This window comes from Myiozetetes cayanensis, unplaced genomic scaffold (genome assembly GCF_022539395.1).
Source record: "Myiozetetes cayanensis isolate MyiCay16 unplaced genomic scaffold, myiCay2020 scf13, whole genome shotgun sequence".
NCBI classification, from domain to species: Eukaryota; Metazoa; Chordata; class Aves; order Passeriformes; family Tyrannidae; genus Myiozetetes; species Myiozetetes cayanensis.
Genome location: NW_026086937.1, coordinates 22,621,342 through 22,642,473, shown reverse-complemented (window position 1 = coordinate 22,642,473; position 21,132 = coordinate 22,621,342). Strand labels below are relative to the sequence as shown.

The 21,132-nt window shown below is 52.3% G+C and overlaps 3 protein-coding genes across 8 annotated transcripts in view; all 3 read right to left on the bottom strand.

Annotated features, from left to right (window-relative positions):
- The window catches only part of PLCH1 (phospholipase C eta 1), a 62,661-nt gene extending 60,011 nt beyond the window's left edge, over positions 1–2,650 (bottom strand). For all 5 annotated transcript variants that reach the window (XR_007628039.1, XR_007628040.1, XM_050308743.1 and 2 more), the window contains exon 1: positions 2,549–2,650. The gene's annotated coding sequence lies outside the window, so the exon portion shown is untranslated. The remainder of the gene's footprint in view (positions 1–2,548) is intronic.
- Positions 2,651–4,859: 2,209 nt separating this feature from the next.
- CUNH3orf33 (chromosome unknown C3orf33 homolog) lies at positions 4,860–8,988 on the bottom strand. The gene is made up of 5 exons (XM_050308756.1): positions 8,879–8,988; positions 8,743–8,802; positions 7,053–7,206; positions 6,473–6,633; positions 4,860–5,980 (listed from the first exon to the last, which is right to left on the bottom strand). The coding sequence occupies exons 1-5, from the start codon at positions 8,966–8,968 to the stop codon at positions 5,708–5,710; spliced, it is 738 nt and encodes a 245-aa protein (XP_050164713.1). The 5' UTR covers positions 8,969–8,988; the 3' UTR covers positions 4,860–5,707.
- Positions 8,989–10,443: 1,455 nt separating this feature from the next.
- Positions 10,444–20,959, bottom strand: SLC33A1 (solute carrier family 33 member 1). Of its 2 annotated transcripts, XM_050308752.1 has the most exons (6): positions 20,196–20,939; positions 15,570–15,760; positions 14,745–14,929; positions 14,210–14,327; positions 13,214–13,429; positions 10,444–11,772 (listed from the first exon to the last, which is right to left on the bottom strand). In XM_050308752.1, exons 1-6 carry the CDS (start codon positions 20,896–20,898, stop codon positions 11,605–11,607), a joined length of 1,581 nt encoding a protein of 526 aa, XP_050164709.1. In that variant the 5' UTR covers positions 20,899–20,939; the 3' UTR covers positions 10,444–11,604. The 2 variants fall into 2 exon arrangements, with proteins under 2 accessions (XP_050164709.1, XP_050164710.1); XM_050308753.1 differs by lacking the exons at positions 14,210–14,327; positions 15,570–15,760 and having other exon boundaries at positions 20,196–20,959.
- Positions 20,960–21,132: the final 173 nt, after the last annotated feature.

Sequence of the window (21,132 nt, the reverse complement as noted above, 5' to 3'; positions counted from 1 at the left end):
GAAAGGAGGAAAACAAACCAAAAGGAGTACACAAGAACACACACCTCCCTCCTGGCCATTAGATCAGGCCACACTAACACCAGCCAACCTCAGCAGGACTCCAGTGGAAGCACCTTCTGCCTGTGCACTGGGAGGCAAAGGCAGATTTATCCCTGGCACAGGGCAGGCCCAGAGGTTCAAACCAATTAATCCCCCGCCCAGGGAACCACGCTTTGTTGGTCAACGGTTTAACACCCTCGCACAACACGCTCCACACCCCACCGCCAAGAGGGAAACACTGTAATAGCTGTGTTTCTACAGCACCTTCACTTCACAGTCAAGTACATTTGAAGCACTATTAACAGGAGTTTCTGCAAGACCCTGCAAGGCAATCGTGTGTGGCAGTGTTACTGCTCTGAGGACACAGGCAGAAAACTGTCCTGCTGAAGAGAGCACTGCAGGTCACTATCAGACCTGGAGAGACTTCTGCTTTCTCACTTGGGAGTGTTTGTGACTTTTTTTTAACATTCAGACGTCTTTAAACTTATTAAAAAGCCCAGAGCAAACAAACAAACACATCTCCACCACCACCCCATGTGGCTGTGGCCCTGAATTTGCCATCTAGGTTATCAGTTTAAACTGAACTGGATCCTGGGTGACACCTCAGAAGAAACCCACCTTATTCAGATTTCATTAAAGGAAAACCATTCCATTTATAAAAAGACTCCTTTGTAAAGCCAACAGAAACACAGAGTGTCAGTACAGAAGGCTTTCCCAGAAATAAAGGGAAGCTCAGTATCGAACAGAGGACTGATTTTCATCCTGTGTTTTGATGCTCATAAAAGTGTTTTACTGCCACGGGTATTTCTTGACCGTGTTTTAAATTACAGACCAGCTCATGCAAAACCAGGAGCCGTTAGTAGCGGGTGGCCTCTCCTCTGCTTTTATGGAGCGAAAATTTTATTCTCCCTCCCGAACGCCGGTGATTTTGATCAAAGTCCTGGCGGGACACCCGCCTCGGCGGTTGAAAGGACAGCAGCATTAAATCAATTCCCTAGGCAACCTCCCAGGCTGGGCTGGGATTGTTAAAATAATGAGTTGTGCACCACTTGATCCCAACCCACCAGCTGATCCCCGTTTTTACAGACAATAGGTAGCACAGAACCAGAAAGCGCCTGCGACTGCTCAGAACGTTTCTCACAAATAGCGCATCTTCAGCTGAAAAAACTTGACTTTTTTTTCTGTCACAGCCTACTGGCATTTTTAAATCTAGGAAAGCATCCTTCAGAGTTAAAAACAAATTTAAAAAAAAAAAAAGAAGTGTTCTCAACCTTATTCCATGGAGCTGCTGTTTGAAGAACCAGAAAGGTTTTTAACAGCGAGCATTGCACTCTGTAGCCTCTCACCTCCCAAAAACTCTATTTTCTTTCCACAGCCCACATCATCTTTAACTCAGGTGTTTCATTGCAGGATTGAATCCTGCCTTTCTTTTCAGTATCTTTACCTGCAGTTGTTCTTTCCCATTTCAGAATGAGCACCTGAAATTTTCTTTAAGTTTTGCAACATACAGGCCAGAAGTCCCAAGGACAAGTAAATCAGGAGAGCCCCCTGGAAACAGGCAAACATTGTGCTTTATAACTCAGGAGTTAAAGCACACTTTAAACAAAGAGCCTATGACTGGTCCATCAGATAAGGCTTATATCTTTCTCGCTGGAATTTAATAACACTTCTCCTAGAAACACTTTTTAGTCAGCTGGAGTTGAAGTTCCCAGAAATACAGAGTTGCTTAATTACAACAAAACGTGCATGGAGTTTAATTCCTAGCTCATTGTACTTCCTTTAAAAAAATAATTAAAAATTAAAAAAATTGGTTTGTGGAGTAGGTTATTAGCCCCCAAAGAAGGTATTTTTAGGAAGGACTCAATCCAGCGAGAGGTTTAACTCCTCTCAACCCCCACCTACTCCAGCACCTTTCAGGTGGGGACCAAGCGTGTTCCCAGAGCAGTTCCGCAGCCCTGCTGGCTGATGTCCTCTGCTCCCCAGGGCTGTAGGCTAAGCCTCATTTAACACGGTCTGGCCCCGGTCAGGGCGCACCGAGCGGCTGCAGCCGGCTCCGGTTTCAGCTCATCCCCGGCCCAGGTGCGCTCCGGCACAGCCCCGGAGCACATGGCAAGCGCCGGGCTGACCCGGGGAGGGGGTACAGAGCCCGGGGAGCGGCCGGGAGTTCCTCCCGCCTGATCCGCGATCCCACGGCCCCACACGGGCTGGGGCAGCGGCCCCGGGAGCTCCTCGGGGAGAGCCCCGGGCGGCTCCTGAGGAGCGAGCGGACCGGGGCACGCGGGGCCGCCCGGGCCGGGACGGCGCGTCACAAATAAAGAAAGAGACGAAAACTTACACCTTGCAAACCCTCACCTCAACTTTCGGTCGCAAACACCGGGAAAAAACCAGCACCGACAGCAAGGCAAAGCCCAGCGGAGGCTCGCAGGGCACAGTCCCGTCTCGCCGCGGGAGCCCCCCGGGGTCGCACCGGCGGACGGGGCTCGGGGGGTCCCGTCCCGCGCTCACTCACCGCGGGCCGCCGGGCTGGGCTGGCTCCGGTCCCCGCCGCCACCACAACCTGTCCCGCTCCGAGCACAACTCGCCCCGGTCCGAACACAACCTGCTCCGCCGTTCAAACCCCCGGCGCTGCCGCCGCCCCGCCCGCCCGGCCCGCCCCCGGCCCGGAGCGCCGCGAAACCCGGCGCGGGGCTGTGCCCGGAGCGGAGCGGCCCGGCCCGGCCCTGCCGCGGGCGGAGCGGCTGGAGCCGCGATCCACCCCCGGTGTTACCGCGGCCCCGCGCCCGCTCCATTCAACCTGTTCCATTGTGTGTCCGCGCCGAGCGGCGGGGCCGGACCCCTCAGCGCCGCTACCCCCTCAGCTCCCTCAGGTGCGCCCGGGCCGGGCCCCTCAGCCCCGCCGTCCCCTCAGCTCCCGCTGCCCCCTCAGCCCGGCGCGGTCCGAACCTCTGCCCCTCACGTCGGAGTCTCCTCCCGGCGGGACTCACCGAGCTCCGGGTCCAGCCGTGCGGAGCGGTGCCGGTGGGAACCGAGGAGGCTGAGGGAGAGCTGAGGGAGCGGCGCGGCCCCTGAGGGCGGCCCCTCGCGCGCCGGCGGCGGGTGCCATGGCGACCCCGGGCCGTGCCGTCCCACCCTGCCGGGGCACGGACACCTCCCACCCGCACAGGTCGCTCCAAGCCCCGTCCAGCCCGGCCTTGGGCACTCCCAGGGATGGGGCAGCCACAGCTTCTCCGGGCATCCCGTGCCAGGGCCTGCCCACTGTCATTGTAAAAAAAATCTTCCGTGAATCTGATCTAAACCGACCCTCCTCCAGTTAAACCCATCCTCCCCTGTTTGTTCCCAAAGGATGCAAACAGCCCCTCGCTGCAGGGTGGGAAGGCCGGTGCTGTTTATGGCCATTTGCCTGACATCCCACACCGGCAATAAACAGCGTGTGCAGCGCCGAAGGCATTGCTCTTGGGCCATTTGGAGGCCAGGTCTGTCCTTTCCCTCCCTGGGATCTTTTGAAGATGTCGTGTCGCTCACAGCTGCAGGGGCAAAGCACACGAGCTGAACGCTTTAATCCCTGTCCTTATTCCTGATCACAGAACTGCATCCCCTGATGGAAATACTCTGCTGGGCTGAGGGAAGGGAAGGAGCTCCTCAGAGGCAGCGTGGGGGTTTTATGTAATGGAGAAAGTGCTGCTTCTCCCGCAGGCTCAGTCGGTCCAGCCGGGCTCTGCAGGGCTGTTTGTCTGCTCCTGTGACTGCTTCTCCAATAGCCAGGCCTCCCACAGAGACGGGATCTGCAACCCCTCAGCCCTGCACAGATGGAAAGCACAGCTTTGAACTGAACTGGGCCTTTTCCGAAGGGGGGAGGGTGTGCTGGTGGTTTTATTCGTTAACAGATAAGCCCTGGATGATAAGGAAAACGGCATTAACAAACAATTACAGGGCCTGACCCTCATGAAATCATTTGTCACTGCAATCCCAAATCCCTGTGAGGGAACAACATGCTTGGTTCACATTCGCCCACCCCTCACCTCTGCTTGCTAGAAATGCAGCATGTGGTTTCCTGTGAGTTTTCTCTCAGCTTTACAGTGGGTTTTGTGATAAATCCTCCTCTGACTCATCTACAGAAACAGAAGTGCAAAGTCCAGAATTATATTTAATTATTACAGAAAATAAATGGTAACTGTACGATCGTGCCCACCTTGGAAAAGCTCTACTTCCCAGACGTAGGAACACCCACGAACCCCCACGAGAAATGGATTATTGTTGAGCCTCCATTTGTAGTTTGGGGTTAAAACTCACTTCGGGGTTTGCTTCAGGGGATGCCACGTGCGCTCCCAAACCCCTGTCTGGGTGACTTTCACAGCCAAGGGGCACAGCAGGGGTTGGCCCAGCCCTGAGCTGTACAATGCATAAAAACTCATCTCAGATTTTCCCCTGACACGGGCACAGCCCCTGGTTTGCAGCCTCCCCTCTCCCCACACTGCAGGTACTTCATGGCTCGCTGCTCACCAGCCTCACCCCCGGCAGGACCAGCAACAAAAGCACTAAAGAAGCACCAACATCTACTCTTATTTTAGAATCTCAGGAGTCACAGTTTTGCCCTGAAATCAGCAGAGAAAATGCTGACACAGCAACTAATTGTCAGACAAGCAGGGCTCAGCTGTTAAGGGTTTTTTGCACCACACTCTTCTCCCCAGAGTGTTTCACTGGAAAGGAATCACACAGAAAGAAGAAAAATCTGTAAAACACTTCACTTAAAATAAATACTGGGACTGTGGGAGGTTAAACACAGGTCAAGTGCTTGGTATATAAAACATGTAACAATGCACTTAAGAAATTCAAGCTTTATTCTGAGAATATTTACAACATAAATAGTAATACACTCAGATACTAAACATGTCTGCCAAAAATAAAAAAAGAATTTAAGTTCTCATCACCTTCTGGTCCTCCTTTTCAAATTTCTTGTTAAAGTTTTATTTTCATCTAATTTTCAATATTTATAGAACCATCAGAAAAAAAAATCCATAGGATTTCCCTCTTCAAGTGAAAGCTGTCTTCTAAAAATCTGGATTCCTGACACTAATTTATATTCTTTGATATAACAAGTGATTTTTTTCCCCCAAGGAACTTTGTAACAACCTTAACAGCCATAACAGATTACCATTTATATCAGCAACAATGCAGCCCATTATTCAAGATGAATGTTTTCTAAAACAAAAACTACACACAAAAAACAGTGTAAGAAAAGAATTCAAACAAAAAGCTCACGTGTAAACACTTCCCACGAGCTTTGTAAAGGCCTGGAGTTTCTAGCCCTGCAGGAAGGACACACCACAGAGGTGTGAATTGACACTGCACCTCCCAAACCTGCTCTGATGGCTGCTTTTCCTGCTGGGAACACAGGTCCCAGGGATTCAGAAGGTGGAAAACTGGACGACTGATTTAGGACATTATTGTGGAAGAGTTTGGCACCAGAACCTTTCCACTGGTGGCCTGCACACTGCTACTGAACTTCACTCCCACCTGGGTTATGATATGGGATATATTCCACATAACCCACTAACTGTGGGGCTTCTGTTCGAGACAGGGACCCTCCACATCACGGCACTGTGTGTGATCACAAACATGCCCTGTACACAAACCACACAAGCCAGGGAACTGCTGTTCCTCCACCTTTTTACCTCTCAGCGGAGCCTCTGAACCAGCTCACCAGCTGTTTCAGCCTCTGCACAAATTTATTGCTGCTGATGTGATCTGGGATCCTTTCAGATTTCTTTTCCTCTTTCCATATGCCTTTATTTTTCTTCAAGGCCTTGAGCTCTGCCCGAAGGAGCCTCTTGTGGAGTTTCCAGTACAGGCGGGACTCGTGGGGCAGCCCCTCAATCCGCGCTGCTCTGCCCAGCCCTTGGCTCAGGAGCTCTTCATTCAAGCACATGCTGAGAAATCGACCCTGTAAAATGCACAATAAAGATGATATTCACCGTTAAAACAGATTTATTTGGGGGGTTGTGGGAACTCCCCCAGAGGTACAAGCTTTAATCACAGCTGCTAATCTGTGCTCTGGCAGAAGAAGTTCAAAGTGAAGAGGAATCCAGCAGACCTAAAACCCAGCTCTGATGTGAGGCCCTGGCACAGGCTGCCCAGAGAAGCTGTGGCTGCCCCAGCCCTGGGAGTGTCCAAAGCCAGGTTGGACAGGGCTTGGAGCAACCTGGGCTGGTGGAAGATGTCCCTGTCAGCATCAGACAGAGAGACACACTCCTGTCATGAGTCAGTCTGCGAAAATACTGGTCTTGAAATCAGACTTGCAAATGCCACATTTAGAATTCATATCCAAAGAGATGAATCATAAATAATAACACTCCTTCAATGAATGGAGATAACGAATTGCCTACAATCCAACTCGAAACCGCGGATAAAAGCCAGTTCTGGAGGCTCTATTTACCTTATTCACTAAAACGAGGCACTCCAGGGCCGAGCCCTCCCTTCCCAGGAGCTGGAACCACATGGGCTGCTGGGGGCTCAGCTCTCTCTGAAGCCAGGCCGTGCCACTGGGAGCCACCTCCACACCCGCCAGCCGGATCAGCAGGAGACCCTCCGACTGCCCTGGCAACAGAGGGACAAGTTTGGTGCTGGAGGGAAGCTCATGCTTTGCACAGACCCCCTCAGCTCTTGGTAATGAATTTATTCCCGTGGACTCAAAGAATCCCTTTTAGTTCCCCAAAGGACTTATTCGCAAACAGGAATTCGGTCTCATCTCTACTTCAGTAAAAAAGAATAAAATTCAAGATTGCACAAGTGGTTTGAGCTGGTTTGGGTTATTTTGCATGCAGAGAGAAAGACCTGCTCCCACCATCAGTTACTGTCTCCTCCTGTCTTTTATTCCCCAGTTTCCCACCTGGAAAGCACAGATAGACCAAAAGGCAGAGCCGGAAATGTTTCAGCCCTTCCTCCCAACCTTGCAGCCACTCTGAGAGCAGCACATTTCATCCCTACCCTTGTTCTTCACATTCCTTATTACTTACATTTTCTCTGGATGGCTGTGATGAAAGGAATGCTGATGGGAATGTGCTCAACTTCCAGGCCCTGCTCTGTGACACGATGTAACTTCCCTCTCAGTTTCACATTCTTTTCTACAAACTCCACAGGTATATCCAAAGCACTTGTAAACTTTGCTGTCTATTGATGGAAGGAAGAGCAAGACAAAGTTTTATGAAAAAAAGTAGAGTGATTACAGTCACATTAAATCAAACTACTTCTTAGCATAGTTTGGGAAATTACAGATCTATTATTAGAGAGCATGGACAAGTAAATACAGACATATACTTAATAGTGATCAGCTGCAGAGGCTGTGCCAGCCTTTCCACACTCACCACCTTCCCTGGCTTACAGGGCCTGCAGCATCGGGGTGGACATAAAAGCCAGGTTCAGAGACAGAACAGAAACTGCCATTTTTTGAGCAATGCCTATTGAAGTTCACTTGATTCACCGTGAAAGGAGCGTTTCAGAAGTGGCCTGAATGCTGCTGGGACGAGATGGAAGGAAGCCAAAGGACAGACACGCTGAGCACAAAGGCAGAGCAGGGTGGGCAGAGACAGCCCCGCCTTCCATACAGGAGGAAACCAGGAGAGGGACAAAGGCAGGTGAACAGCTTTGGGAAGATCACAAGGAGATTAAATTTGATACCACAGCCCGGGAGGATCCCGAGGGGGTGTTATGTGATCACACAGGGAAACCAAGCAAAGACTTGGGCTGTGGCACAGGAATGGAGCAAACACTGGTTTGGGGTGGAGGGAGAGGGACAGGTGAGACCCCCAGGACTGAAGGGGGTCTCACTGTAAGAGGCCTTTGCAGAGCACTGACCTAATTCTACTGGGATTTTAAAGCAGAAACTCTACACAAAAGTTCTCTCGTAGCCTTTGGAATTGTGCAGAGGGAAGAGGAGGGTACCTGTTACTTCTAAGCAGCTGGAACCCTGTGGGAGTGGGGTCACTCCCTGCCCACGGAGGCTCAGCTTCTCCAGGCACCGGTGGTGTGGTGTTAGCGCAGCCTGACCTGACCACTCCAGGGAGCAGAGGAAGATTTGGGTGATGTTTAACAGCGTTCAAAGGCAGTTCTGTGCGTGGAAGGACCGTGAGAACAGGCGAGGAAGGTGCTGTGTTTGGACATGTGAGGGTGCTCGAGCTGCACTGAGGGAGAGGGGAAGGGCCTTTACCCATCCCAGGGGCTTTGGGAAGAGGCTCTGGGTGGGAGCAAAAGGGGGGGCGAGGGGGCGGCTCAGTGTTGGTGCCCCCCGAGATCTGAATCCCCTGACGGGGAACTGCTGTCAGCTGTCACCACCGGGTGCCGTTAAACGAGCAAACCGAGGAGAGGGAGCCCTCCGAGGGAACACCCGGCTCCTGCTGCCGTGGAATGGAATAAAACACAGCAGTCCCCCAGCTCGGTGCGGGAACCAGCGCTTCCACCGGGAACGGGCGGGACAGCAACGGGACCGCGCCTGGGCTCGGCCGGCCAGGCCGGGGTCCCCACCCCGGGGTCCCCACCCCAGGGTCCCACTGCAGGGTCCCCACAGCAGGGTCCCCACAGCAGAGTCCCCACAGCAGGGTCCCCACAGCAGGGTCCCCACGCCGGGGTCCCACAGCAGAGTCCCCCAGCAGGGTCCCCACCCCGGGGTCCCACAGCAGAGCCCGCCCGGCCCCCCATTCCCGCACTCACCAGGCGGACGCTCCGCGCCAGCAGCAGCACCGCGGCCAGGGCCGCGCCGGCGCTCAGGCCCTGCGGGCAGAGAGAGGGGGTCAGGGGGGCCGGGGGCTCGGGGGGCTCGGCGGGACCCCCCGGCCGCCCCCGTTACCCGCAGCAGCCCCAGGTGCGCGTCCGCCCACTCGGAGAGCCGGGCCAGGCCCTGCCCCAGCCGGCCGGAGCCGCCGGGCCGCTCCGCCATGGCCGCCCCCGGGCGGGCGGGGACGGCGGGACACGGGAGGGAGCGCGGCGGGCGGGGACACGACAAACACCGGCCAGAGCCATCCTCTCCGGGCGGGGACTCCAACACCGGCCAGAGCCGCCCTACCCCGGACGGGGGCACCTTCCGCAGGCCCGGCTGCTCCCTCCATCCAGCCTGGCCTTGGGCACTCCCAGGGATGGGGCAGCCACAGCCTCTCTGGGCAGCCTGAGCCAGGGCCTGCCCACCCTCACAGCCAGGAATTCCTTCCCAATATCCCATCTAGCCCTGCCCTCTGGCAGTCTGAAGCCATTCCCCGTGTCCTGTCCCTCCATCCCTTGTCCCAAACCCCTCTCCAGCTCTCCTGGAGCCCCTTTAGGCTCTGGGAGGGGCTCTCAGGTCTCCCTGGAGCCTTCTCTTCCCTGCTTTGAACTCTCCCAACCAGTGACACACCTCCTCTGACCTGCCGGATGCTCCTTTCTTCTTGTCTTTTTAAGGCCTTTTTTGGTTTGTGTTTGTTAAAGGTGTTTAAGTCCTCAGTCATTCTAACGTGTTTTTGTTTTTTTAATCACTTCAAAAGAGGATTGGTAGAAAAAAGCAGCAACATCAAAATTTTACTGCTTCCCTTCAGCAACCTGCTAATGGGCTGGCACAGCACTAACATTTCTGACTTACAAAATAGCTACTTAGATTAAAAGCACTAATCCATCACTTGTTTCAGCAGTTTGGAAGAATAAACAGTTACTTAATTCAGGTCACATTTCATACATATTCTGACCAATTTAGAGTGTATGTGTAACTTTGACATTGTTAAGATCATCTAATAATTGATAAGCAATCCTCAACCCATCTTTATTAGTAATAAGTTTCACTGTCACTTTCAGAAAGAGTGAAACAAAATCACACAGTAAAAGGCAATGCTAAAAAACCTGGGAATTTAATTCCCCATCTTCTGCACTCAAGACGGTTTTCCTTGAAGTCAGAAAAGTTAAAAATCTCTAGGTATGGACAAGCTGTGATTAAATCAGTGGCCTGTGGTTCCAGTGGGGACAGAACTGAAGTGTGGTCAGTGCACTGGAGATGAGGGGGCTGGGACTGAAAGGTGCAGCCACAAATCTCTGGTGTATTTTTATGTTGTCTTTGTGCTTTCGCAGAGGGGAAATGGGAAGATTTTCAGCTTGGAGAATAAAAGCCATCTAATTTCATTCAGCTTGGCTGATTGTGTTGTACTTCAAACAAACTCAGGAGAGGGGAAGGGACAGGAATCAGTGCCAGGGAAAAATGTGAGCACACTGTCCTCTTCCAGACCCCTCCTTGCTCCTGATGCCACCGAGACCCTTGGTACACACCCACCCGACCCCTCCAGTCACTCCAAAGCTGGGGTTGATTGACTTTCCCCCCCAAACATGCAGTAACAGAAGATCCCCAACCTCCTCCAAGCCCAATACTTCAACTACTGCCAAGGCAAGAAACACAGACAGAGACTCACGTGCCCCTCCAAGGGCTGTTTAATAGCGATGCACCATTTACACCCACCGAGGTCCCAGTGCCCTCTCAGCGCGGGCTGTGGGTCACTAAGGCACTCAGGAGGGAGGGCAGGGGGGATAATGCACCGGGAATGTTTCCACCACATGGCATCAGCAGCTGCTGCTGCAGCAGCTCCACCACAGGACTGTGCTCCTTGGATTTATGGGAGGGCGAGGCGTGTACCTGCTCTCTGGGAATTTGGCAGCTTTGTCATCACCAACAGCTTTTCTTACCCCGGGCTGGGATCAGTCACGGGTTTCCCACTGATTTCGAGAAGGAATGTTCAAATTTTAGTGATGCAGGGGAAACCCAACACTATCAGTTCATTCCCTCAGACTCACCCTGCTCCAAAGGCCCTGCCCTGGGAGGCCCAGCTGCTGCACCTTCCAGTTACAGCTGCAGGACCCGAGGCTCAGAGGATTGTGCGTTACTCCAGTCCTACCTTAGAGCATTTTGTCCTCAAGACAGTACCTTGAATGTAAGTCAAAATGCTTTGAAACAGCGGAAATAAATTAAACAAATGTAATTTGTTTATAAAAATATTTTCTTATAAATCTTTAAAGCTTATAAAAGCCAGAAAATACATTTAAAAGAATCTCCAGAACGTTTCATCCTTTGAGGCGTGGCTCCAGTTCAGAAAGTGAGAAGCAACGCCCACAGACACCTCACACTGATCTTCCCACAAGGAATTCCGCAGTACAACACTTAACCTACACTGAGAATGCCTTTGGCATCCCTCCCTGGCCAGCTGGCCTGTCAGGTCGCTTGTGTGTGACAGTGAAGCCGGCACTCAGCTGGCAACGCTGCCCCTGGACAGCCACGGCCCCAGGAGCCGTTCCAGGGGTGCCGTGTGGGATCAGCGGTGGTTGTGCCAGCAGCCACGGCTCTGGAGCTCAGGGAAATGCAGGATATGCAGGGAGGACAGAGGTTGGAACCTTTACTTTGTGAACTGACACGGGGAGGGCAGCGGTGTCACACGCACGGCCACCACCTCGGCCACACCACCTCACTGCTGTGGCACTCAATACCGACATTCCTGGGCGTGGGTTGGGGGAGATGTCTGTGCAATAAAACCAAAACAACCTTGCTGGTCCATCCAACATTTACGTGCATCAATTGCTCCTCTTGCACTTCCAGGAGGACTGTCCTTCGTCCTGCAGCTTTTTAAACCTTGGTCCAAGGAAGAACCACCAGCCAAAGCCCAGGATGAGGCAGATGACGGACTCCACGTAGTAACCATCCAGGGTGGTCACGCAGGAGCCACCGGCCTTTGTGCAGAGCTGAAACAGGAGCACAACCTGATGCATTAAGAACCTCCGGGAGACACAAACACAACTTCAGAAAGATTAGAGAGCAACTGGTGTCTGCTTGCTCTTACTTATGACCAAGTATAGTTGTTGGCTCTTCCCTGTTTCTTACAGAGGCAGTCAGAGAGGCTTTGGAGCTTTATCAGCACCATGAAAAGTTACAAATCTGTTCTAAAATAATTTGGGAAATGGAGCACACTGGCCCATGGGGCAAACTCCAGGAAACAGAAACTGCCCCACTGCCTCGGACTGGCTTGGAGGTGCAACCACTGATCCCAATCCTAAGGAGAAAGATGGTGATTTAACAGCCATCCATGCTATGCTCTCCCCATCCCTGGAAGTGTTCGAGGCCAGGCTGGACAAGGCTTGGAGCAACCTGGTCTAATGGAAGGTGTCCCTGCACAGGGCAGGGGAGGAACAGAATGAGATTTAAGGTCCCTTCCAACCCAGACCACTCTGGGATTCTCTGTCTGGGAGAAACACACCCAGGATGGTTTTTAACCCCCAGCATTCAAAGGGTGAGTGTACAGCATGGGACTGTCTCTGCTATTGTTTGCCTTTCAACACTGCTCTAATCCCAGGATAAATCAATCCCCTGAGCTGAGGCTCTGCCAGAGCTTTCTGAGACGTGTCAAGATCAGATTAGGAATAAGAAGGGAGTGGTGGTGCAATGTTACCAACTGGGAGGATGAGAGAAAAGATCAGAGGAGTGAGGTGACGGAGGAAGGACTAAGTTCAGTAGAGGCCCAGGCCCAGGGAACCTAATTAGTGACTAAAGCTAATGAGGGAGCCTGAGAAAGCATCTGCTGGGGAAGCAGTTTCCCCTCTGCAAGAAGTAAAAACTGCAAGTCCAGCTCAGACAAGTCATGTTGGATTTCCAGAACACTTTGTTTAGAGAATCTCCACATCCTAAAGAGTCCTGGCACTCAGGAGTGAAATAAATCTCACTCATGAGCACACAAAAAACCCCCCAAACATTTCCACTCTTCAGCCACATTAAGTGTCTCATTTGCCATGAGGAGGTGAATTTGAAACCTCGCTTTCCCAGCAGTTCTGTGTCCTGTTGTTTGATGTGTGTACAGGGCACAGCAAGTTCTTTGTTCTCTTCCAGAGGGCTCCCAGGACTGGGAATGCAGCCAGTCCCACTGCTCGATTTCAGGGGGAAAGTGAACACCAAGGTCAGGGAGCAGAGAAGCATCGTGGAGAAGGGATCAAGGCAGGCAGAGAGGAAACCTCCAGGAAGACAGGAGGAAGAAAAACCTGTCACAAGAATGGAGGGACTTGGAGGACAGACAGCCCTGCCCAGGACAGAGCCCCTAATGACACAAACATACCTACAGCCTCCTCACACCAGAGCACATGGCACCAACAGAGCACACTCCTGAGCAAGGCCCTCCAGGGCCCCCAGACTCACCTCTGCAGCTGCAGCAGTGCCACAGGAGTGGCCCTGGGCCCCGGCACACTCCTTCACCGTGAGGGGATCCACCAGCCACAGCGCCACGGTGGAGGGCCAGTTGCCCCCCAGGTTGGACACCGTGTTCAGCAGGGTCATGTAGGTGCCCCCGATGAGCGGGTCGCTCACCTTGGCGTTGAAGGCCATGATTGCCACGTACATGCTGTACAGGGTGATCTGGGGGGACAAACACACACACAGGGGTCTCCACGGGCACCACAGCTCAAATCCCCGAAGGGAAAACTCTCCTGAAGTTAGCAACATTCACTGGAAAACGATCCCAACAGCTTAAAATCGCCCAAGGGAGCAATTCCTGCTGCAGCTTGTCCCTCTGCCAACACGAGCAGTGGCCCTGCCACTTGCCTCAAGCATGACTGGAGTCATGCCCCACATGCACTGGCATGACTCAGGTTATCAAACCAAAACACAACAAGGCCAGCTAAAATAGCATCTAAGCCCAACACTGTTGTATGTAAAAGCAACTCTCACAGCATCATACACCTCAGTTCTGATCCAAAGCTGGGTTTTCCAGGCCTCTTGGATCAGATCCATTATGATGTTCCCCCAGCAAGCTAGCATTTTTTCTAGGAGCAGGATCATATAACTTGATGGATCTGCAGAAGCAGCACAATCATCAGTGTGCCTGTCAAACTCTGCCAGAGTGCTGGGATTTCTCCAGCTCCACTGTGCTTCTGAGCCTCTGGCTCTGGGGAAAAAATAACCTGGGAAACAAAACCAGATCTGGACAACTCACAGCAGCTCCACAGATGCTGTCTGGTGGAGCCAAGGGAGTAGGGAGAACTAACACTGGTGAGAGTATCAGAAGTCAATACAGCCACACTGACCAGGCTTGGAGGGCTTCCAGTGAGAGCCAGGACAAAGCAGGTGACAGCATTTACATCCTGGAGGTGATGGATGTGACTCCCCCTCCCGCCTCCCCTTCCCAGGGCGCGTTACCTGATGGAGAGCGTAGCTCAGCACTACCACAGCGTAGTAGTACATGGGAAAGCCTCCCTCGTGCTTCACTTTAGGGGCCCACCACACCAGGAAAGCAAACTCCAGGCCAAGCAGCAACCTGGAGGGGTAAGAATCTGTAATTCAAATAATTCTTCCCACTTGTTCCCTCAACACGAAGCACCCAATGAACATTTGTAGAGAGTACACTGAAACAGTTTAGATCGAAACAGTTACAACTCTTTCTATCTTAGAAATTAAATATTTGACAAGCAGTGAAATTGTTAAATAAGAGCAGGAGAGCTTTGCTCTAATGGTGCTGTACATGCACCTTTAAAACACCTTGTGCTCTTCTTTCCCACAGGTGATGCTGCATGAATTATCTTCAAGGCCCAGGACAGATTCAGCTCCCTGTGAGAATCCTGACACACTTTCTTGTAGCTGGAAGTTAAGAGAGTTACACAAGAAACCCTGCACTTGATCTAAATACACAAACTGAACACACAAATTACTGTGTTTCCATAAAATAAGGTTTTACCTGAAAGGCATTGCTTTGTAGAAGGTGTTCAGGGGCTGGGGGCCTGCTGTGTATTTGCTGATAACCAGGGGCAAGATGATCTGTAAAGGAACCATTGGAACTGCCAGCAGAGCCAGGTGCTCTTTGGGGACCCCCTCCTCCACCAGTTTGAGTCCTGTTACAGCATCTGCTGCTGAAAACCCAACCTGCAAGAGAAATCAGACAAGACAGACTGAGGAAAGCAGTGGGAGCTTGGCTAGAAATTCAATTTACTATTAAGTAAATTGAGAAATGAGATAGAAGACAAGTCACTTCTGCCTCTGATTTGACTTCCAAATTAGTTCTACAAGTTCTACAGTAGCACACTCTTATTGTCATCAGTGCCAAAAGCATGCCAAGAACACTGCCATTCGTGCCTCTGCCCTCACTGCTGTTGGCATCCACAGTGTCCAACAGGAAGCCATGGAAACCCAGTCTGGACACAGCTGCAGATTCTGAGAACAGCACTGGAGTCAAAAGAAACATTTTCTGCCCTTTTAGCTGCAGGCTGCACAGTCTGTTTGAAAATGTTTAAAAATGTTTAAAAAACAAATTACTGATATACCAGACTGCAATCAAGCTCCTCTGTAATAGCTGTGTAAACACAAAAGCTCAAACAAACGTTTTCTGCTGTCCAGCCCTGCTCAGCACGATGGTACAAACAGTTCTGCTTCAAACTCCGTGTGAAAATCCACAACTCTGATGAGAAGCAATAGCAAAACTAAGAAGTAAGTTCCATCCCAGGGACTCAGCAGCCTTCCAGACTCTGACACCAGCATTTAACAATTCAGACATGTGTTTACTTACTTTGGACGTGAGGATCAAGAGACAGAAGGTAAGAACTGCTGGCATCTTGATTATTGAGAACAGCAGCCTGTATGTATCTGTGATGCCTTTTGTTTCTTCTTTTGCTGGTATTAGCTCCTTATTCTCCTTTTTCAAAAAGGCAACCAGTGTAGTGGTAACTAAGAAGACAGCTCCCCAGAAAAACAGGAAATCTGGAGGGGAAAATAAAGTAAGATTAAAAAACCCTTGTAGCAGCCTTCACTGACAATTCACCCAGTATCTAAAATGCGGTTATTTCGCTAAATGTAAACCTGATCACCAAAACTGGAATCAAACCAAGCAGCAAAAGCAAACCACAAGCACAGAGGTGCACACAGTGAGTGGCTCAGCTCTTCCCCCCGCAGGATGGAGGTGTTTGCTGGAGCAGCAGCAGCAAACCGGGTCACTTCCCTGCTGCTGGCTGGGTCAGTACCACAGCGAGCACGGTGGAGGGGAAACAGGAACACAAATGGAAGGGCTGATGGTTTACACAGGCAACCACTAAAGGCTGATAAAGGATGTGTAACAGTCACAAGACAGCGAAAAACCTGCAGAGGAAGAATTCCTTCCCAGCTCTGCAGTGATTTACCGGGTACTCATGGAGTTCTGTGCTCACTTCTACACTCCCTATCCAGCATCTGTCTCCCATCTGGAGGAAACAAAGACCTGTGAGCGTGGAGATGGCCCGAGGAAAGTTCTTACAGTCATAAGGAGCCCTCAAATACGTCTGGCTGACGGGGATCCCTGCCAAGGTGCAGGTGTTTTAAACACAGCTCATATCTGCTGAGCTGTGGGTGTGAAGGCAGCAACAGCAAAACACAGCAAGCAGTACTTTCTGAGTTAGTGAATGGTTAATCTAAGATAATCCTAACCTATCCTCTCCCTCCAGGAGAGAGGCAAGAAAGAACTCAGTAAGGAGCAGGGGGCAGGACAGAAGCAGCCTTTAATCTTCCTGGTCACGAGTAACTTCAGAAACCTCCGGGAGACTTGAAAGGAAGCAGCGAGGGCTGGTGAAAGGGCAGAGGTTTAGTCAATTATTACCTGCTCCTTATGCCCAGGAAGAGAACAAGAAAATGGGGAAGGACTGCTTTAGGTGCATCCACCATTCTCAGGCTAAAAGATAAAAGGCTTTTCGAACCATTTTTTTGCTGTTTCCGCACCAGCTACTTTTCCCTTTCCTAAAGATCTCATAACCAGTGCCATCAGATTCCTCTCTGTTGAAGAATAGGTGCCCTTAACACAAACTTTGAAGCCAAGATGCATTTTCAGAGCATCTTCCTAATCACAGTGGCTAGCTACAAAGAACAGAGGAGCAGTTCTCTAATAATAACCCTGGCCATTATCACTGCAGTGAGAGATGCTCCGTGTGAGGATGGGGATAGAAATAGCTCTGAACATCATCACATGAGCACTCTTGATCAGGTCAGCCCTGTCAGCTGCAGCACAGCACTGCAAGGGCTGCATCAGCAACAAAGCAAGGCAGGAGAAAAAGAAAAAAAAACCCATATATAATAGTCCACATTAAAAGAATGGGGTTTCTTTGAGGTTGTAGGCAGTGTACACAAAAGTAAGGTTAATTTCCTTTCAAACACAGTAAGCTTCACTAACAGGCTCAAAGCAAAAGAACTTTGAAATTACAGTTTACACAAGGGATTTCAAGCACGAAATTTTCTGGTCCCACCACTGCTGCCTCCCCACCCCAATTTTGTCTCTGCCCCTACACTGTGGCTAACAAAATAAACCACTGTGATGGGGCAAAAAGAGGTTTTGAACTAGATCAGGGGTGGATCAGGCTGGGGAACAACCACCCAGAAGGTGCCCGGGCGTCCAGGTCACAGCTGCACTGCACTGCACAGCCCTGGCCCAGCTCACTGGGCTGCCCTCAAGGGCAGCTGCCTTCAAGGGGCACCTCTGTCCTGTCCCACACTTCCCTCTGCTCCCTCGTGCTGCCACAGGCTCTCATGACCGCACAGCAAAGCGGGCAGGAACCACCAAACCCAGCCAAGCTGCCCCTACCCTTAAAAATCCAAGTCACCCGATCTGCAGCTGCTGAATAAACTCCTGGATGTGCCAGCACAAACCACCACCCCACAGAAAGGCATCTCCCATCTTCTTCTCTAGACCTTTATCCTGAAACAGCCTAACACAGCACTTGGTTTGATGGATGGTTTTCCACTGTCCACATTATTTCCTGAGGTTAATCACAAATGCTGTTGCTTCTCAACAACTCAAAGCTGACTTGAGATCACAGAATCACAGAATGTCCTGAGCTGGGAGGGACCCACAAGGATCATCAGTCCAATCCTGTCCCTGCACAGACACCCCAACAATCCCACCCTGTCCCTCAGAGCGTTGTCCAAGCCCTCCTGGAGCTCTGGCAGCCTTGGGGCCGTGCCCACTGCCCTGGGGGAAGAATCTTTCCCTGAGATCCAACCTGAGCCTGCCCTGGCACAGCTCCAGCCATTCCCTCCTGTCTTGTCCCTGGCCACCAGCGAGAAGGGATCAGTGCCTGCCCCTCCAGACCATGGAGTGTTGACTTGTTCTTTCTCAGCCTATGACAAAAGTGCTCAGAGACCTGAACTGGCACAAAACTATTCACTTTTTCCAGCTGTGAAGTTTTCTGCTGCTTTACCTGCCTGAACTTGCTCATCCCAACCCCTGTTCCAAGCAGAGCAAGGACCAGAGAGCCCCCCTGCTCCTCAGTGAGCTGGTTTTGTCCTGCTGCTCCTCAGCTGCTCCAGGGAAGCATGGACACACCAGACTGTGCCACAGGCACAAAAACCAGGGAATGGGAGTTTCTCACAGTCAGTTTTACCACCTAGAAAAACATATCCTGCAACTCTAGTGTCAGTTACTTGCCTTTCTTACTCCACCCACGTCAGCACTCCAGGACAGGTTAAGCAGGTTGCATTGGTGCTTTTTGGGTTTGGGATTATATTTTCTAAAAACAGCACTTTTGTAATAGTAACAAACCCATTTATACAAACAGTGCTGAGAAAAAAAAAACCCAAACAACAAAACCCCTGGGCAGTGAGGGAAGTACAGCCAAGCCAAGCTCTCTGAACACCAGTGACTGCAAGTTGCATCAGCAGTGAAGACGTCAGTGTGCACTGCAGAGAGAGGGAAGAGGCAGGCCAGCACTGAGGAGATGCACAGCAGGAGCACAGGGAAAGCCAGGGACTAGCTGGGATGGCAAGGACTGCTCTGTGCCCGCTGACAGAGCCCACCCAGGAGGCTGGCAGCAGGGAGGGAAGGAGAACACTCGTTAGCAGTGGTGATGCTGCATACACAGGGCAAGCACAGCAGTCTTGGAAACTGCTGTCCTGGGTTATCCAGCAGACAGGCACAGGACAGAAAGCAAAAACTACCCTTTACACGACAGTTCCAGCCCCTTTTGGCATACCTGTTCCCTGGGATGACACGGGCAAGGCCATCAGTGTGAGAGAGGGAAAAGAGACTAAAACCATGAGAATCTGCCCTTCAGTGCTGCTCACGGCCACCCTGAGACTGCAGCCAGAGGCACCCCAGCATCTCCTGTCCTCCCCCAGGCTGAGCTGGCTAAACTCGACCTTCCAACCAAACCAGGTGCCTTTCAAGCATCTTTTAGGTAACAACCCGAACATCAACCACCACACAGAACCCTTCTGGGAAAATACCCCAAACAACCCAAACGCCAGCAAACAGAAGCATACCTACACTAACAGCTAGTTATGGATGGACTACCAGGCTTCATTTAATTCATTGAGTACAAAATTCCTCTAATTTAATTTACTAAAACAAGGCCTTCCTTCAGAAAATGGCTATTTTTCAGAATATGCTCAACCCCAAGCACTTCTCATTTCTACCTCTGTGCACAATACCATGTTGGAAGAATCAAAATATTTTTAGTTGCCCTTTCCTTTCTCCCAGAAGGAGGTGATCATAAAAGAGGTCCCTAAAAAGAGGTAAAGCTTTTGGCTTGTTGGTTTGTGGGTTTTTTTAGAGTAATCTTGTCCATGGCCATTAAACTAGGAAGGGGAAAAAACACTCCCTCCAAAGTGCTTAGGTCAGCCAAGATAATGACAAGGCAGGTTTCCCACAGCCTTCAGCCCAGAGAAATCTGGAAGTTCAGTGCATGTAGCAGTGGGCTCTGCCAGGCTCCAGGCAGGCTCTGCTTTCCCACAGGCAGGGGACAAACCAAGCCTGTTCCAAACCACCACTCGCTCTGAACAGAGCGGTCCAGGCTCAGGGAAGAAGCATCCTGAGGAAGATATAACTACTGTTATAAGGAAGGAATTCCTGGCTGTGAGGGTGGGGAGGCCCTGGTACAGGGTGCCCAGAGAAGCTGTGGCTGCCCCAGCCCTGGAAGTGTCCAAGGCCAGGTTGGACGGGGCTTGGAGCAACCTGGGCTGGTGGAAGGTGTCCCTGCCCGTGGCAGGGTTTGACGGATGGGCTTTGAGGTCTCTTCCAACCCAACCCTTTCTATAATTCTGTGGTCTAGTGGAAGGTGTTCCTGCCCATGGAATGTTTAAGGTCCCTTCCAGCCCACCCCATTCCACGGTTCTACCCCCATCCCACCCCATCCCATCCCACCGCAGCACACTCAGGCCGGCAGTGCCCGGGCAGTACCTGAGAGGGTCACAATGCCCCGGGGCTGCGGCTGCACCCGCAGGTATTTGTTGCAGAAGGAGGCGGACTCGAGGGCGAGGAAGAGGACGTTTCCCAGGAAGAAGCCGGCCGTCTGCCCCACGGAGTTGCAGGTGGAGGCGTATCCCACGTTCTCCCTGGACAGCATGGTGAGCGCCCAGCCGTCCACCGCGATGTCCTGCGTGGCCGCCAGGAACTCGAAGAGGAAGAAGGTGACGGTGAGGGCCCGCACGTCGGGGCCGCGGCCCTGCCCGTCGCCCAGCAGCGCGTCCACCTGCGTGGACATGTAGATCATGAAGAGCCCCAGCACGTACTGCGTGGGCACCAGCCACGACTTGCGGCGGCCGAAGCCGCGCAGGTACACGGCGTCCACCAAGGGCGCCCACAGCAGCTTGAGGCTGAAGGGCCAGAACACGAAGCTGAAGAAGGCCTGGTCGGTGTAGCTGGCGCTCTTGCTCTGCAGGATGAGCGGCACGCTGCCCGCCAGCCCCAGCGGGATGCCCTGCAGCACGTACAGCACCAGCAGCAGCAGGATGCTGCCCAGCTCCGCGCGGAACCCCCGCGCCGCGCCCGACAGCGCCTCGGCGTCCGCGCCCAGCGGCTCGCCCGCCGCGGCCAGGCAGTGCTGCCGGGAGCCGGCGCGGCGCTGCCGCCCGCCCTCCTCGGCGGCGATGGCGGGCGCCATGGCCGGGACTGACCCGGGAGCGGGATCGGGATCGGCGGCGGGATCGGGATCGGGCGGGAGCGGCCCCGGTGCCGCCGCGCTGAGGGGAAGGCCCCGCCCCGCGGGCCCGCGCCAGGCGTGGCCGCTCCTCATTGGTGCGTCGAGAGTGACGTCACACGGCAACGCCCCCCCCTTACAGTCAGCGCCGGGAATGGGGTCGGGATGGCGTCGGGATCTAACCGGGAATGGGGTCGG

Excerpts from the sequence above, each read along its gene's own strand:
- CUNH3orf33 (XM_050308756.1), bottom strand. The coding sequence starts at position 8,968 with ATGGCGGAGCGGCCCGGCGGCTCCGGCCGGCTGGGGCAGGGCCTGGCC. Across the intron at positions 8,803-8,878 it reads CGCACCTGGGGCTGCTGCGG|GGCCTGAGCGCCGGCGCGGC; the intron begins GTAACGGGGGCG and ends CTCTGCCCGCAG. Across the intron at positions 6,634-7,052 it reads CACAGCCATCCAGAGAAAAT|GGCAGTCGGAGGGTCTCCTG; the intron begins GTAAGTAATAAG and ends CTCTGTTGCCAG.
- SLC33A1 (XM_050308752.1), bottom strand. The coding sequence starts at position 20,898 with ATGGCGCCCGCCATCGCCGCCGAGGAGGGCGGGCGGCAGCGCCGCGCC. Across the intron at positions 15,761-20,195 it reads GGGCATTGTGACCCTCTCAG|ATTTCCTGTTTTTCTGGGGA; the intron begins GTACTGCCCGGG and ends TTTCCCCTCCAG. Across the intron at positions 13,430-14,209 it reads TGAGCTACGCTCTCCATCAG|ATCACCCTGTACAGCATGTA; the intron begins GTAACGCGCCCT and ends TTGTCCCCCCAG.